This window comes from Meleagris gallopavo, chromosome Z, assembly GCF_000146605.3.
Source record: "Meleagris gallopavo isolate NT-WF06-2002-E0010 breed Aviagen turkey brand Nicholas breeding stock chromosome Z, Turkey_5.1, whole genome shotgun sequence".
Lineage (NCBI taxonomy): Eukaryota > Metazoa > Chordata > Aves > Galliformes > Phasianidae > Meleagris > Meleagris gallopavo.
Window position 1 is genome coordinate 48,915,362 of NC_015041.2, and position 12,939 is coordinate 48,928,300.

At 41.9% G+C, this 12,939-nt stretch overlaps 1 protein-coding gene across 2 annotated transcripts in view; it reads right to left on the reverse strand.

The window, feature by feature from the left end:
* Positions 1-12,939, reverse strand: part of LOC104915217 (PH and SEC7 domain-containing protein 3) — a 106,703-nt gene that overhangs the window by 10,211 nt on the left and 83,553 nt on the right. For both annotated transcript variants that reach the window (XM_010725979.3, XM_031557349.1), the window contains exons 14-16: positions 10,007-10,164; positions 8,979-9,123; positions 5,400-5,543 (exon numbers count right to left, since the gene is read on the reverse strand). In XM_010725979.3, coding sequence (XP_010724281.1) covers positions 5,400-5,543; positions 8,979-9,123; positions 10,007-10,164 — 447 coding nt within the window. The remainder of the gene's footprint in view (positions 1-5,399; positions 5,544-8,978; positions 9,124-10,006; positions 10,165-12,939) is intronic.

Genomic DNA, 12,939 nt, shown 5'->3' on the forward strand with positions numbered 1-12,939 from the left:
CCAGGGCCTCAATGTCTTTTTTGTAGCGAAGGCCCCAAACCAAACACCATACTCAAGGTGCGGCCTCACCAGTGCTGAGTACAGAGGGATGATCACCTCCCTGCTCCTGCTGGCCACACTATTTCTAATGCAAGCCAGGATGGCATTGGCCCTCTTGGCCACCTGGGCACACTGTCAGCTTATTTTCAGCTGAGCATCGACCAGCACCCCCAGGTCCCTTTGCTCTTCACAGTCATCCAGCCACTCATCCCCAAGCCTATAGCGCTGCATGGGGTTGTTGTGGCCGAAGTGCAGGACTCAGCACTTTGCCTTGTTGGACCTCATCTCATTCACCTCAGCCCAGTGATCCAGCTTATCTAGATCGCTCTGAAGGGCCTCCTTACCCTCAGGCAGATTGACACTATCTCCCAACTTGGTGTCATCTGCAAACTTACTGAAGGTACACTCAATCCCTTCATCTAGGTCATCAATAAAGATATTAAACAAGATGGGTCCCAGTATCGACCCGACCCTTAGGGGACATCACTTGTAACGGGTCGTCAGCTTGAAATAGATGGATACACTGTGTGGCAAAATGAATTAAGGGACAACAAAAATCCCTACCTGTATGGCTACTGCTGTCCCTTGCAACCCCCCATTCCCATCAGTGGGTCCTGCATTTCTGGCTTTAGCCCAAGGGACAGAAACCAAAGCCAGGCTATCTAAGCTCAGACTCTACCAGCTTGGCCACTTTTGAGCCCTTGAGAAGATGTCACACTTTAAGAAGGAGTAGATGAGAGAGCAGCAGGGCATATTCTCCTGACAGGACAATTCATGAGAACAATAAAAGCTGCTCTTTGTCCAAACGCTTGCATTTTTTGTATGCAAGAAGTTCGCTTTACCACAATCCATTCCTGCTTGCTCTGGATTCTCATCTGAAGTGAAGCTTCCCCTTTCAATGGGAAGCTTTTGTTCTGTTGTGACAACATTTTTCTGCACAGAACACCTTGGCAACCAACAAAACAAAGGTAGATTAACGAAAGGTCACTGCAAGGCCTCTAACACATTACCTGTGGCAGGAGTGCTAAGAACTGATCAACCCATTTTTTGGCATTTGTTCAATAGCCTGACCCTAATAAAACCACTAAGGTTGTAAGCAAGCACTGTAATCAAGGTGACCTCAGTGGGCTGTGGGCCAGAGAAGGAGTGTGTAAGCATTTTCACTGAGAACAGTTGCCAAACTGTTATGTTCCTGGCTAAGGAAAAAGCATTTAGTGAAAATTCTTCCAATTCGTAATAAAAGTTCAGGTAATAATACCTATTTGAGGGCAAGAAGACTAAAAGCTTGTTAACTACTTGAAGAGCAGAATACAAAGAACAAAATATGAGAGAATGTGACAATGTTTCCACAGAGCCCTCTGAATAAACAAGACCTAATAGGCAGAATATACCTACAAAGTAAATTAAGAAAAGGCATTCTTATAAATTCCATATTTGGAGCTCCAGCTCCACAATGCGAAAGACAAACATATTAAGCAGATTTGTCATACAATATAAAAGGGAAATGCAGAAACAGCAAGCAGAATTCAGACAATGCACTGGGCTGATGGATGATTCATCGCAAAATGCATGGGACATTGCTGCAAAAAAAGAAGCCAAGAAAGTGCTCTAAGGCTAGTATCAGTATAATATTCATCAAGAGTGAGGGAGACATTACTGCCATATGGAATTCTGCTTATCGTTGGTGCACTAAACACCACTAGGGGACAAGGACTAGTTTCTGCCTTGCACTTCCATCAGTGGACATTTTGCGCTGGATATTGTGCGCTTACCATTTCTGTATCAATTAAGCAATGCATCTGGAAGTTTCTCATTTGATTTCAGCTCCAAACTTGCTCTATTAATGTTCTGACATTTGAAGCTAAGTATTCATTTTGGTGGAAATTTTCTTTAAAAAAAAAATCTAGAAAATTCTGTCAAGAAAATAAGGCACAAAAATTAAAAACTGTTATCTCTGCAGCCTGAATGCATGTAAAGAAGAGATAAGACAACCATCCATCAAATTCCTAGCTTCACCTCTCACCAAACGGCACTCAGATTTCTTGCTCATATATTTGCCATAGCGAACAATCATAATCTGGAGTAGTACTTCTTCAGACAACATGAGAAAATGCTCTTTGCTTGGTTTTTACAAGCAAAGACACCACGTAGGGAGAAATGCTTGAAGGCACATCCCTGACCAAGGAACAATCAACTCCTTGGTCACAACTGCTCACAAGGAAACACCATATCAGGAACTACATCAGGAATAAGAATGATGGAAACTGAGACAGTTGAAGAAAAATTACAAGGGCCTAAAGAAAATAAATTTGGCTTCTTCCTCCTTAATGGGACTATGTTGCTTCCTTGGGAACTAAGAGGTCCTTTCTGCAATTCTTCTGGGGATGTATCAGCCTGGTCCTTCGTACACAGATGAATGGAAGCTCTGCCTGAAAGAGACAAGTATAAAATACCTCCTCATCTGCCTCTTGCCCTTTCGCAGGGACCTCATGCAGCAAGGTCTGCTGCCAGTTCCTGCATGACACTGACAGTACTCTGTTCTGAAGGGAAGGTGAGGAAATTCCAAAACTGGTGGAAAGCTCCCATTCTGCATCTTCAGATAGCTCACTTTTCTTTTTGTTTTCCCTACAACTGTTGAACTAATTGTTCAGTACTCCCTGTGAAATCTGTGTCAAATGCGTGGGTAATGCAGCATTACACAGAAACACCTTGAATCACCATCTTGCACACACAACTGAAGTCAGTATCTCCATTTGCCTGCTTAGACAGGCATTCTTGCAGTGCTGATCATACTTTTTAACTGTGCAGACTGAACCTGATCAAGGCTCTCACTAGGGAAGAAGAGATCTTTTGTTTCCTGTGCTATACTGGTTTTCCTTTGTACAAAGGTAACTGAGATACATTCCTCAAAAATATAATTGACAGAAAATACACACACAAAAACCTACGCAATGACCTTTTTTTCCATCAGTCATTACAAATCATCATACAGTATGGCCTAGTAGTGCACAACTGTGCACAACTGAGTGATGTGTTCAACACTGATCGCAACTGTTTGTTCCATACACAACATCAGCTTCCAAGCCACCTTACTGCCCACCTTCACAATCTACTCATTATCAGATTGTCTAAAGATGTCAGAGAAGGTAACATCAACATCTATGTTAAAGTCAAGATAAACCATTTCCTCTGCTCTCTCTTCACCTGTCAAGTCAGACATATAATTGTAAAAGGCTATCGTGGTGATCAGGCATGATTTTTCCTTCACATACAAAAACTGATTGCACCCAGTCACTTTCTTGTCTTCAGTCCTTTTGGAAGTGGTATCCTGGAGAATTTACTCTACCAGCCTCTCCTGGATGGAGAAGAATCTGGCCAGCCCATAATCTCTTGGGCCTTCCTCCTTGCTCTTCTTGAAATAGGAATGATATCGACTTTCCTCCAGTCCTCAGGAACCTCTCCTAGTCAACATGATTTTTCAGAGGTAATTGAGAATGGCCTCCCAGTTACATCCTTCACCTCCCTGAGAACTTCACTCATGGGTGAATCTCATCAGATTCCACAGACTTGTGTGCTATCCAATTTATATCATTCCCTAACTAGGTAAATCTGCCTTGCTCCAGATTGACTCACTGGGCTCCTTGCTCCAGATTTATTCACTAGGCTCAGGAACTTGCAATGGGTGAAGGTTGCTCTTACCAGCAGAGATCTAGACAAAGAAGATATTGACTACTTTGGCCTTTCTCTGTCCACTGTGACCAGGTCTGCTGCTGTTCCAACTAGGACCTATATGTTCCCTGGTTGTTCTGCTGCTAAGGTGCCTATAGAAACCTTTCTTCTAGACCTTACTACATTTTGCCAAATTCAACTCCACAAAGGTTTTGGCTTCCTTAAAACCAACAACAGAAACTTGATACTTGAACAGCATCTCTATATTCCTACTGTTACTTGCTACAGCTTCCACTTCTGTGTACTTCATTTTCAGGAGCAGCTTCTTCATTCAAAAGGCCTCTGTTACCTTTGTTTGGTTTCTTACTTATTAGTGTGGATAATTCCTGAGCTTGGAAGAAGTGATACTTAAAAACCAACCAGTTTTCCTGGAGCACTCTTCCCCTGAGGACCATATCCCATAGGATTCTTTCAAGCAGTTCATTGAACAGGCCTGAAACTCACAGCTGTGATCTTATTCTTTGCTTTGACTTCTCCGTACAGGATCATGAAGTCCACATCTTGCTGCCATGGTTGTCTCTAACCTTCATGCCTCAGTTCTTTTTTGTTCAGACAAGAGGTCCAGAGAAGTGTCTATTCTTGACTGCTGCTTGATCACCGCATTAGGAAGTTGTTGCTGACGCACTCCAGAAACCTCCTGGATTGCTTGTGCCCTGCTGTGCTGTCTCTTAAGTGGATAATAAGGTGGTCAAAATTCTGCTGGAGGACCAGGGCCTGCAAGCACAACTCTTCTTGCAGATCTTTGAAAGTGGCCTATCAGACAGACATCACAATGCCAGCTGTCTTGCTCCATATGCTAATACTGATCCACAAACTCTCAGCAAAGCTCTGTGTGAGTGAGCAGCAAAATCACATAAAAGATTATTTTCACTGTGCCTGTCCTTCCTAAAAAGCCTGTATCCATTCATGGCAGCATTCCTGTTGTCTGAACTACCCTATTGAATCTCAGCAATCTCACTGAGATTGTAGCCCTGCAACAGTACAGACCTCTACTTCCTTCTACTTGCCCAAGAAGGGTATGAAAGCTTTCCTTATAATGTTGTTCTATGAGCACTTCCTTAATTACATGCTATGCGTGAGATGACTCTGCTTTAGTTCTCTTTTACTGATGATGAAGTCTCTCTTGTTCACATCACTGTGCACCCCTTGCTTATCAACCACTTCCTCATTTGATTGTTGGTCAGATCATTTCAGATATGTGGGATGTAGAAAAGCAAACTGGCCAGTCACACTCCTTGAACAAAACATCTCAAACTCACCATATGCAATGACACCAACACAGTGCTACAGTAAAGTCCCATCACTCTGGACAACACATGGCTTTGCAACATGAGACAGCTCCTGCCTAAAAAGCTTGTGATGTTTTCAAAAAGATAAAAGAGGCAAAGAGGGTCACATTTTTCCATTTTACAGATAAGGAGCTAAGCCCACAGCCAAGGTCACAGGAAGTCTTTATCAAAAGGAGGATCCTCATCCAGACTTCTGGGACTGCTGTGATTTTTTTGTTGAGAAAGAACATCCTCCTTACTGGAATAAGGTGAAAATTGAAGTAAGACAGGATTACATTAGAAGAATGAAATCAGCTTCATCCATACACAAAAAGTAAAAGCAATAGAAGTTCCCATACATACCTCAAATTCCAGATAGTGGTCCTTCAGTTTGTAATCATCTACTTCCTTGCCTTTGAGCTTCTTGTCAGGAGGATAGGAGCGATGCTCAGCAAGTTCAGTGGAGATCTGCTTCAGCTTAGCTTCATGGGATTTCAGCTGTTCATCCTTCAGAAACACATTAGGCACATAAATTATAGAATCTAAAATATTCAATAAGAGAAGGAAAGTAAAAAGAGAACTTTTGCTTTATCTTAACTAATCTTAATTAGATTGATCAGACCTGTTTTCCCAAAGCTCTGTCCCCAGCAGCATTCTCAAAGGCATCCAAGTAAAGTGGCCAACTTTGCAAAAAAACTCAGCAGTGAGCAGATGCCACTGGGAAGGATAGCAAACTTGTCATCCCTTGCCTTGCTGAGAGCAACGGAAGCAGCTTGCTGCAGAGCGTTACTGACAACATGACACTTCTGCTCTAATACATTTTTTGGCAAATTAATTAAGGCTGTTACATGGAGTCAGACCAAGGGCAGAATGAAAAAAGCAAAGACCCTGCCTCAGGTCTTTGCAATATATAGGCAGGTTTTTCCAGGACAGAAAGGACATGGAATCAGAGCCCTTTCTTACATTTCCGCACTACCAAATGCTCTCCAGTCTGTGGCTTCCATTCATTCAATGCAATGCATCCAGAAGAAGAGGGGCTGCCCTCTCCTAAAAAGGTATCTCATTTTGCTAAGCTGCTACTAGCGCTTATCCCACTGTGCAGTTGGAAAGAGTGAGGAGCTGCTACTCTCTCCTTTCTAATTTCCTTTATCATAATCCCAGGCCCACTCACTTCCTCCAGTCCATCTGTCAGCTAACCTTCCCTCAGCTCAGAAGGTTTCCAGCTCCTGCTGCATGGCCTTCTGGCCATCTCTATGCTTGGATTTAAAACTATGTTTGATTTAGGTAAATCCAAAATATAGATACTACTGTGCAGACCTTAATGATCTAGTCAGTCATAACAGCAGGTAACACCTAGCTCAGTTATCAGACACTTACCTAGCCTCAGAAGAGAGGACTGCTGACAGTAGTGTCCTAGTGGTGCGGATGCACAGCTTGTCTATCTCAAGCCTATCTCAGACAAATCTGCAATGCACTATGAGTAACATCAAGGACTAAGCCTTTCAGCTCATATAATTTGAGTGGCAGAAAAGAGCAGAAAGGGGAAAAACTTCTACACAGGATGATAGCTGAATCCCAGCTAATCTTGTGTTTCACTTTTTTATTTTCCAAGGGGACTGTAGAAGAAAATAAGTGGGATATTTTGCCTCTGTTTATACATGGGTGGGCTCAAACTGATCCCTACTGGCTTCCAGAAATTGTTGTTGCTATTAGGAACTATCATGAATCCACTGTTCTTTCCGTAAGCATCTAACCACTCTTTATCCTAAATTGCTGGTCTCAGGGACATCCTATTGCAGCGGGTTCTCTACTCTGACGACAGGAGGTCTTTGAGAAGCTCTTAATTTGGCAATTGTAATTTCCAGGGCAGCAGCCCTTTGGTGTATTTGTGTATACATTCACACCCCCAGAAAAAAAGGAAAACAAAGTTACTAAACCCTTTCTACACTGGTGTTCTTTTATACGCAGTTTTGTCGCATCCCTCCAGGCTAACTGAGATCAGACATTAGAAGCAAACTTGGTACAATGATTGCATGGAAATTGTCATGTCCATCCTCCGTCCCTCAGCCATGTTACTTTCCCACTGCATCTTCTGCCTGACCAGGAAGAGGCCCCTTGAAGAAGTACTGTGCATCATGATTCAGCCCACAGAATCCTAAACAGCAACCAGAGGTATTTGACAATTCATATTTTTTTGTCTGCCAAATAAGAAGCAGCCTGCTGGCAGCGTTTCCACACTGATAGATAAAAGCAGACATGCTTCTGCTTGTCTTTGAATTTATCTGCTTTGAACACTTAACATTCTTCTGCCGTTAGCTATAACAGCTTATCTTATTCCACTTTTTGTGCCTCCCTTTCTTCAAGACACAAACCACAGGGCTGTGTTCTATTTTATCTCTTTCCAGGTTAAATAGAAACAGTGAGACTGGGAAACAATGTGCTAAATGGAACAATCACACAGAACAATGAGTAAAAAGGGGATTTTTTGTCAGTCTGAGGGAAAATTATTGAAACCCCAGATAGTATATATAAAAAAGTATGCATGAGCAAAAGGACAAGTTATTATTATCCTGTATGAGACATGATTTAAACTTTAACCCAGAATAGAAGATGGAAAGTCGGTCACCACATCGTAAGAAGAAAGGCTACTGCCACAGAGCAGGAAAAAGCAGGGGCGACATAAAAAACACCCCCTTAGAGAAATGCAGATTATGAGATAATGGTTTCTAGGGAGTGTTGCTAGGCTATGAAGATAGCAAAAATGCATTTAAGAAGCAATCCAGCATGAGGACATGACTTAAAAAGTTATAGCAGCTTACTCCTATAATTATACACCAGCGATTGGGATCTCTCCCTTCTGCCACCTGATCAATGCAATCAGTAGTGGGTTCCTGCCAATGCAGGAGAAATTGCAGCCATGTATCACATCAAAGTACACAGAGCTACAGGTGCAAGCATCAGGGACAGAAGCAGGAGATGTTTGTTCATGCAAGAAGTATCAGAGCTGTCCCTGACACTGGTTGTTGCAGAAGGTAAATGCTTATATAATCATATGGGAAGACCAAGGATGTTCATGTAACAGTTAACAAACATACAAAAAGAACTTCCTCAGCTGATAAGGACCTCCGAAAAAGTATCAGAGAAGAAATAAAACTGACACTTGCCTGATGAATCAGCTTTCATCCTTCACCATCCCAATAATCCAAATAATCAGGGATATATTTATTTCCTTTGAAATCAGTGGTAATAAACACATTCATAAAAATAACACCAGTTTGATGGTATTTCAAATGTCTTCTGCAGGAGTATATCCATGGGATGAAAATACTATATCTAGTACTGGTTACACTAGTGACACTTTTCATCAGAAATATAAAGGAATTATATTCAGGTATATTCCCTCATAGAATCATAGGTCTGAGTTGGGAAGGACTTTTAGAGGTCACCTAGTCCAACTCTTCTGCAAAGAACAAGGATATCTACAGGTAGATCAGGTTGCTCAGAGTCCTGTCCTGCCTGACCCTGACTGTCTCCAGAGATGGGAATTCAAACAACTATGACGAGTCACAGCCACCATAGGACATGTTTGAACCATGACTTCCCCTGTTTGTTGAAAGGCTCCAGATAGCACCATGTCTCAAACTGTCCCTCTAAGCTTAGACAAAGGGAATAAGGAGCAGCACTCAGTAGTGTTTTCTGATTTTCTCTTTGGACTGGGGAGCAAAATGCTTTTCCAATGTCCTCTTTGGGCCAACTTAATTCTTCTTTCTCTCTACTTAGAATTTTTAATCAGGAAGCAAACAGATTTACCTTCCTAGCAGATGTTCTATTTTTCCTAGAAATACTAGTGTTGACAGGAGCAAAACAATGTTAGGGACCACTTTCCAGACAGCCACCAGTCAAGAACAATCTCCATTACCAATCCTCTAGACAACAACTCACCTGAGATAGCTTTGTTGTGGTGGCTGGCAGGGGTGGGCGACTGAACTTCTTCTGGGAACCAATTGCTGCTGGAAATGGTGGTGCAGAGAAGACAGCTGCCACACAGTTAATCTTGTTGATCCAGGTCTGCATTTCTTCTTGGCTCCTGGGGGAAAAAACACATATCAAGCACTTGTTGACTCAGCCTCCTCTTCCTCTTTCCCAGCCTTCCACTGGCACTTTCAAAGTGAGAGTAAGAAGAGTTGAACAAGTTTTAGAATCTGCTGAGTCTTCTGGCTTTTGAGAGTGGTTAGTTTCAGGTGCCTCATTCAGAGGTTAGCTCATGAGTAAGTCCATAACTCATTCTAACATGCATCTTTTCCTATTCCAAACCAAGTGCAACAAGAAACAGAGCCAGTCAACACCCTGATTCAGACATTTGTCTGAAAGTTTCATCTGTTCTGCAGATAAGATCTCCTAAGATCTCTAGGAGGTCCCATGTGGATCTCGGTAGATAAGGGCTAATGCAAAAAACCTGTGCATCAGTTTTCAATTCCAGAAACCAAAAGGTCATCTGTTCTGTCTGCATATCACAGCCTGAAGAGCTTAATCAAATTATTCTTGTATTAAGTACTAACTTTGTTTCTAACTGAAGTGTATCTTCTAGAAAGATATCCGGCTAAGTCTTGATGACATCAGGAGACAGAATCCAAGACTGCCTTCGGTCATCTGTTAAAATGATTAATCACTCTGACTGTTTAAAGTTTGTGCCTTGTTTCCAAATTGAATTTCCTGCAGCTTCAGCTTCCAGCTGCTGCATCTTGTTATGCCTTTCTCAGCTAGATTAAAAAGCCTCTTAAAACCTGATATTTCTTTCTCATGAACTACTTGTGCACTCTAATCATATCACTACTTAATCTTATTTCTAATCATATAAACAGATTGAACCTTTTAAGCCTCTGCTTTAACCTGTCCAAGCATAAATTTAACCCTCCTTTAGAACTGCCTTCTTCCCTCAACTTTGGCACAAATCAGAAGAGAGCACTTACTGGGCTTGAAAAAGCAGGACACTCCAATCTGCTGTTTTAAGCTTGAGGACATTGGGTTTCTTCTCATAGTCTGTTGCCTTGGATGCCAGTGCATGATGCACACTAACTGCATTCTTCAGATCTTCCTCCGACAAAGCCTTTTCTGGCTTGTACTCATCCTACAGAAATTAGCAAGGAAAAATGACATCTTATTTCTCCATGTGCTACTCCTTTTTCCTTAATCTAAAGAAAAACCTTGTTGCATAGTGATGAAAAGCATTATTAAAGTATGTGGTCTCTTTGAAAGGAAGAGAAGGAGTTCCAAATCAGCAGTGGACTATTTGTTCTCACTTCAGGAATCCTTCACAGCCAGCTTTCCACCTCCACTACTCAACTGCTTATTCCTGCTGGAATTCTCAATTTCCACAGCTCTGCTTGTCCTTAACAGTGTAGAAGTCACTTTACCAGTCTCCACAAAGCAAATACAGCAACATTCTTTAAATCTCTCTTTTGCTATGATGCTAGAGAGAAAACCTAACAATGGCTGGTATGCCAACACTGACAGCCTTATGGATCCAGCACCATCACGAAGTTCCTCTGCACATTTTCTTCAATCTATATCTATCTTTAGTCTTTATTAAAGGAAGAAAAAAAAAAAAAAAGAATCCCTGTGGTTAACAGGCCAGCTTCTAGTTACACCACGTTACACAACCCCTTTGGAAGCATAGAGCTGTATGACCCACAGGAGAGAATACCTTCTATGAGCAGGGTCTGGAAATAGCAAGCACAGGATTGTTCAGGTTTGCAACATGGTACCACTCCCAGCAAATAATAAAAACAGTGAGTCGAACTTCTCTGTGTTGCAGTCGTCTGCTGGGAGCAGTGTTTGATCTCCTGAGCAACAGGAGCTGGGCAAGTGCACAATAATTGTGTTGCCAGAAGTTCAATTTAAAGCACACTCCACTACAAATGGCTTTCCGAATATAAGAAAAGCCAGAAGCTTTTTAAGGAAAAGTTAATCACCAACAGTCTTGTACAAAGTTTCTCAAGGAAAGCAGCCAGCAACTGATTCTACATCTTTCCTTCGAAATGACTATGACTTCACCAGAAATCAGTGTCATCTGAAGCATCCACCAAGGGAGCTAGTATGATGGCCGCAAAACAAAAGAGTAATTCCCTGCAGGTGTCATAACTATTGATCCCTTCACTTGAACACAAGAGTTATGAGACGGAGTTTAGTGGACAACAGAGTACAGGACACAAATCATACAGAAAGGACAGCATTAGCTTAAACACCCAGCAAGGTATTTCTCTTGGAGAAACGCTGCTTAAGATGTACCTTTTGAATTAATGGATTAATTTACATGGTTTATCTGCTAGTATACAGACATGAGCTTCAACTGCTGAAGTCATCTGTGCTCTCATCAAAGGTAGAAACGTTGATTTCTTTGGTGGTTGCTCTGGAGGAAATGATTGGCTCCACTGTTCAGGGAATGAGAAAAAAAATCAAGGCCAGGAAACGAACTTAGACCTCAGAGGCATGACATTCTGGCTTTCCTCAAATTACTGCCTTGAGACAGTGCCAGCTACCACCATGCTTGGTTCCTCTCAGCTTTCTGTGAGATGAATCCAATGGTCACAACTTACTCCGGTGTCTAAATCTGATCCAGAACAACTCCACATTTGGGCAGTCCCAGAAGTGGTACTGACTCAGAGCCCCTCCTTACTGACAGAGAGACTTCATTATAATCCTTGTTAATCCCACTGGATCAGCTGGTTGCACTCTACCTTAACAGATGGGTTTCTGCCAGCTTCTCCAAAAGCAGTCATCAGCATACCACAAATGTCTACCAGTAGTTGGCCAGCCTAAGAGGAAACTGAAGGGATGTGAATGTGCTGTCAGAATTCTTCCTTTAAGGCCTTCAATTCTTCTTAACTGGCAAGCAATGCTAGGGGCAAAGGAACATCCATATTTCATATACCACCAAGGACAGAACATGTGCGAGCATCAGTGTGGAGGTGGAGCAGGAATGAAAGGCAGCTCACTAAAGTTAGACCAAATCAGTGGCAAGAAATACATAAGGAACCAGAAAGGAAATGTGACCTCAATATCAACTGAAATCTGCTGTGAATGCTGCACACAATGTAATTACATGCTGAATTCATCTTTCTCAGACTCCTAACAAATGATTTTTCTACATTCTGCTGACCCAGTTTCTACATGGACACACATTCCTGCATCCATTTCTGATACGCCAACTACAGCAATCGGGTTTTCATCAGCCAAGGTATCTATGAGGGGACACCTCTGGTCAACTCACATAATGGATGCAAAATCCTTTCAGAAAGTTTTGTGTCTGATCACTTTACACCCTTATAGCCTTTCCCTTTTTTTGTAAATTTTGACAAAGGAAACATATTTGAGAATAACTACATAAAAACACTGAAATCTCACAAGATTATAAAGTATCACATCAAAGAGCGAAGATCTTGCAAACCTCAGAGCAGAGTCAAAACACAAGGCCCATGTCCTGCACTGCCTGCTCATATGCAATTTCTAGCAAGGAAGCGAGGGCAGCCTTCTGTCCTCTCCTTATAAGCCTCTTTTCTATACACACATCATATCTCATGTCAGTCTAGTGAAGAGACATTCTGTCAAGCTCCTACTTTGCAATTTCCTCTTGCTATAAACAGAGGGCAGGAAATTAGCCTTGGCCTGAGGATGTCCAGAGTCAGGGCCAACAGCCCAAACATGTCAAATCTCTAATTTTATATAATATTGTGCAGGCATGTTTAGTTGGCTAATTGTGAATGCTTCCACTGAGCCCCTCCAGTGGCCTCTGCGCTCACTAATTCAGAAAATCTCTCTCTCTCAAATCAGTCATTAAAAAATAAAACAATATGCAGTACAGTAATTAGCACTGGAGCTGTTCCAATGAGACAAAAAAAAAAAA